The sequence below is a fragment of the Electrophorus electricus genome, chromosome 11, assembly GCF_013358815.1.
Source record: "Electrophorus electricus isolate fEleEle1 chromosome 11, fEleEle1.pri, whole genome shotgun sequence".
Taxonomy (NCBI): Eukaryota; Metazoa; Chordata; class Actinopteri; order Gymnotiformes; family Gymnotidae; genus Electrophorus; species Electrophorus electricus.
Genome location: NC_049545.1, coordinates 23,836,171 through 23,841,170, shown reverse-complemented (window position 1 = coordinate 23,841,170; position 5,000 = coordinate 23,836,171). Strand labels below are relative to the sequence as shown.

General features: G+C 56.3%; 1 protein-coding gene across 2 annotated transcripts in view; it reads left to right on the top strand.

The window, feature by feature from the left end:
* bnc2 (basonuclin 2) overlaps positions 1-5,000 on the top strand; it is a 161,189-nt gene that overhangs the window by 147,604 nt on the left and 8,585 nt on the right. For both annotated transcript variants that reach the window (XM_035531732.1, XM_035531733.1), the window contains exon 5: positions 1,421-3,741. In XM_035531732.1, the coding sequence (XP_035387625.1) occupies positions 1,421-3,741 (2,321 nt within the window). The remainder of the gene's footprint in view (positions 1-1,420; positions 3,742-5,000) is intronic.

The following is a 5,000-nucleotide window of genomic DNA, read 5'->3' as shown; positions in this document are numbered from 1 at the left end:
CCCTAGCCCTAAACCATAGACCTAAACCCTAGCCCTTTCCCTAAACCCTAGCCCTTTCCCTAAACCCTAGCCCTAAACCATAGACCTAAACCCTAGCCCTTTCCCTAAACCCTAGCCCTAAACCATAGACCTAAACCCTAGCCCTTTCCCTAAACCCTAGCTGTAGCCCTAAACCCTTTCCCTAAACTCTAGCCCTATCCCTAAACCCTAGCCCTAAACCATAGACCTAAACCCTAGCCCTTTCCCTAAACCCTAGCCCTTTCCCTAAACCCTAGCCCTAAACCATAGACCTAAACCCTAGCCCTTTCCCTAAACCCTAGCCCTAAACCCTAGCCCTTTCCCTAAACCCTAGCCCTAAACCATAGACCTAAACCCTAGCCCTTTCCCTAAACCCTAGCTGTAGCCCTAAACCCTTTCCCTAAACTCTAGCCCTTTCCCTAAACCCTAGCCCTAAACCATAGACCTAAACCCTAGCCCTTTCCCTAAACCCTAGCTGTAGCCCTAAACCCTTTCCCTAAACTCTAGCCCTATCCCTAAACCCTAGCCCTAAACCATAGACCTAAACCCTAGCCCTTTCCCTAAACCCTAGCCCTTTCCCTAAACCCTAGCCCTTTCCCTAAACCCTAGCCCTAAACCCTAGCCCTTTCCCTAAACCCTAGCCCTAAACCATAGACCTAAACCCTAGCCCTTTCCCTAAACCCTAGCTGTAGCCCTAAACCCTTTCCCTAAACTCTAGCCCTTTCCCTAAACCCTAGCCCTAAACCATAGACCTAAACCCTAGCCCTTTCCCTAAACCCTAGCTGTAGCCCTAAACCCTTTCCCTAAACTCTAGCCCTATCCCTAAACCCTAGCCCTAAACCATAGACCTAAACCCTAGCCCTTTCCCTAAACCATAGCCCTTTCCCTAAACCCTAGCCCTAAACCATAGACCTAAACCCTAGCCCTTTCCCTAAACCCTAGCCCTAAACCCTTTCCCTAAACTCTAGCCCTATCCCTAAACCCTAGCCCTTTCCCTAAACCCTAGCTGTAGCCCTAAACCCTTTCCCTAAACTCTAGCCCTATCCCTAAACCCTAGCCCTTTCCCTAAACCCTAGCTGTAGCCCTAAACCCTTTCCCTAAACTCTAGCCCTATCCCTTCCCTATGTTGGGAGATGAGTTTACCGAGATGCACTTTCTTGCTGTGCCATCAGTGACCTCGCCAGCATGCTGATTAGGGTCTGAGGAGGAGGTGAACTGCTGGAGAACACGCAGCAGTTAGAAAGCTCCATTACTGCTCTTGACATGTCGCTCCAGGGTGCGCCCTCTCCCTGACCCCTGACCCCTGCCCTTACCTTGTCCTCAGACTGTAGTCATTATGCGCAATCAATAAGTTTTTGTTTGGCTTTTTTTTTTCTCTCCCTCTCTTTGATGTGGCATCCAGGACACAGCAGGCAAAGTTCTTGATCGCTGGACCATCATGTCTCGTGAAGAAGAGATCATCACCCTGCAGCAGTTCCTGCGCTTCGGAGAGACCAAGTCCATCGTGGAGCTCATGGCAATCCAGGAGAAGGAAGGGCAGGCAGTCACGGTGCCGTCGTCCAAGACGGACTCCGGTATCAGGACTTTTATCGAGAGCAACAACCGCACGCGCAGCCCCGGCCTTCTGACGCACCTGGAGAACAGCAGCCCGTCCAGCATCCACCACTTCGAGAACATTCCCAACAGCCTCGCCTTCCTGCTGCCCTTCCAGTACATCAACCCGGTCTCGGCCCCCATGCTGGGCCTCCCGCCCAACGGGCTGGCGCTGGAGCAGGCGGCTCTCCGACAGCGCTCCACCCTGTCCAACCAGAGCGAGCCCGTGGAGAGCAGCGATTCCGAGGTGTCCCTCTCGCCCTTCCGTAGCAGCCAGAGTCCAAATCGGGGAACCACAGGGTCCATCCCCGGCACCATCGAGCCAAAGACGGAGCCCAACGGGACTTCGCCAGTCGCCCCGAGCCCGGCGATGCAGCAGCAAGGCCAGAGCCAGCAGCAAGGGCCGCAGACGTCTCAGCCGGCCCACCAGGTGGCGCCGCAGCCGCGGCAGACAGGCGCCCTAAACGAGCACCAGGCCCACCACCACTTCGTGAAGAGTGAGGAGTCGAAGATCGCCAGCCATTCCTCCTCCTCCTCCTCCTCGTTCTCCTCCAAGATGCATCGCATGCGCCGCCTGGGCACGCCGTCCCGCAAGGGCCGCGTGTGCTGCAACGCCTGCGGCAAGACCTTCTACGACAAGGGCACGCTGAAGATCCACTACAACGCCGTGCACCTGAAGATCAAGCACCGCTGCACCATCGAGGGCTGCAACATGGTCTTCAGCTCCCTGCGCAGCCGCAACCGGCACAGTGCCAACCCCAACCCGCGCCTGCACATGCCCATGCTGAGGAACAACCGCGACAAGGACCTCATCCGCTCCAACTCGGGCTCCGCCGCCCCGGTCATCTCCAACGCCAAGAGTGGCTTCGCCCTCACCAGCCCGGGCCGGCCGCCGCTGGGGTTCGCCACGCCGCCGCTCGACCCCATGATGCACTCACCCCTGCAGAGCCCCCTGGTGTTCCCCTCGCTGAAGTCCGTGCAGCCGGTCCAACCCGTGCCGCCCTTCTACCGCACGCTGCTGTCTCCGGCCGACATGGTCAGCCCACCTGTGTCCCTGCCCACCAGTCCCATCCTGCCCCCTGCCACCAGCGGCACCTCCCTCATGGACCAGCATCAGCAGGTCCTGGCCGTCAGCTCCAACAGCGCCCACCTGTCGGACAGGATGGTGGGGGGAATGTCTCACCACCTGGCCACCACACCCAGTGCCCCCGACCCTGCAACCCCTGACCCTACACCCAAAAAGAAGCCGCGCAAGTCCAGCATGCCGGTGAAGATTGAGAAAGAGGTTGTCGACGTGGTGGATGACTACGACGACAAAGATGAGGACGACGAGGACAGCTGTCACTACCACCACCTCCACAGCGTCGTCAACGGCAACTGTAACAACAACAACAACAGCGGCGGGAGCGGGCACCAGTCGCCCTCCCAGGACGAGATGAGCCCGGGCTTGGTCCTGAGGAACATCCTACACCCGGAGCAGGACGAGTGCCGTGCCGGGGCCAGCGACGGCGGGGCCAGCGAGATGCGCTGTGTGGACAGCTTCACGTCCGAAGACCAGGACCACGAGCGCGACTTCGAGAACGAGTCCGAGACGTCCGAGTCCAAGGTGTTCTACCGCGACGAGATGATGGACGCCGAGGAGCAGCGCCACGTCTCGGGAGGAGGAGGAGGAGGAGGAGGAAGAGGCCTGGACAAAGGAGAAGGAGAGGAGAATGGGCGCCCACGGAAGGACGTGGAGGACGACAGCCGCGCCTCGCCCTCCCTACACCAGCCCGCCGTCAAAATCAAAGAGGAGCTCAGCGACCCCACCTACGACATGTTCTGCATGAGCCAGTACGGCCTGTACAACGGCAGCATGGCTGCCGCTGCCGCTGCCAGCATGGCCGCCCTGCACGAGAGCTTCATCTCCTCCATGGCCTATGGCGCCAGCCCGCCCAAGATCCACTCGCAGTCCCCTGAGGGCGACCTGTGCGCCAGCCCCGACCCCAAGATCTGCTACGTCTGCAAGAAGAGCTTCAAGAGCTCCTACAGCGTCAAGCTGCACTACAAGAACGTCCACCTGAAGGAGATGCACGTGTGCACCGTGGCCGGATGCAACGCTGCCTTCCCGTCCCGACGGAGCAGAGACAGGTGAGGCCCTCCGCCCGCACCCGCGAGAGGACACAGACATCAGTCAGTAGTTGCACACCACTCACACAGCCATAGCCACTCTTTGTTTATTTACTAGTTAATAAATCTGTAGCTTCGTGAAACTTTGCTCACAGGTAAGTTAGACACGTTGTGGCCCATTTTCTTAATAGATAAAAGTTAATTGCTCCGCACGAGGTTCCATTTTTATCTGTATCTGCGCCTGCACAGGTGGGGGAAGAATAATTATTACCCCGCTAATGACGTGCTAACTGCTACGCTATGTGCCGCCTGTCATGTTAACTTGAGGAAGCGCGGTGTCTGCACCAGCTCAGGGACACTTTTACACACACTTAATGCGCCGATTTGCCGCTTACCTGCAGATGCTCACCTGTCACACGCAGGTAAGCGTGCATTTATTAGCAGAGGTTGCAGCCTGTCAATCCGCTGCATTCATTAACACCTGGGGAGGTGTGGATCATTCCGTGCCATTGGTAACACGTTCTCGGCACACAACCGTCAGAGCGCACCTGTGGCAACAGGCAGATAGGCAGACGGCCTTCCGTCAGACGCAGGTCGCAGGTCACAGGTCAGGATCTCCCAGGCAAACAGCTTTGATGCTGGAAGTCTAATCAGCGTTTAGTCTTAAAACTGTCAGTAGCACAGCAGCTGTTTGCGCATGTTTAACGTTCCACACAGGGCAAATGTCGTGCTTGTTTGAGCCGAGAATTTAAAGACAACCTGTAAATCAGAGCTGAGGAGGGTAACAAGAAAAGCCCCAGTCATAATCGCAATGGATTATGCCCTGGACAGGGGCACTTAATTTACTGACCCCACTGCCTTTTCCACCGCAGACGTTATTGCACTGTGTGAAATTCCCACTCGAAACACTGAGCCCCAACCGCAAGCCGGTCGCAGCGAAGCAAACTTGGCTGTTATCTTTTTAGTAAAAGGGCAGAGTGTGTTAAGACAGCCCCCTCTGCTCTGTAATGCCACATGGCACTCTAGAGAGCGAAAGAAAAAAAATCCCATTCATCTCATTGTCTCTTATGGAGAGAGATAAGAACCTACCTCCTCTCTCGCTCTCTGGTGACAGGAGACGGTTTTATTTAGAAAATAAAGACAGAGCGCCTGTGTTTGTGTGTGTGTGTGTGTGTGTGTGTGTGTGTGTTCTTCTCTACTGTAATTTGCAAACACAAGCCTCTCGGAGGGACTCAGTTGTTGTGGCTGATGTATGATCAGACCCCCCCCACGTCTCTCCG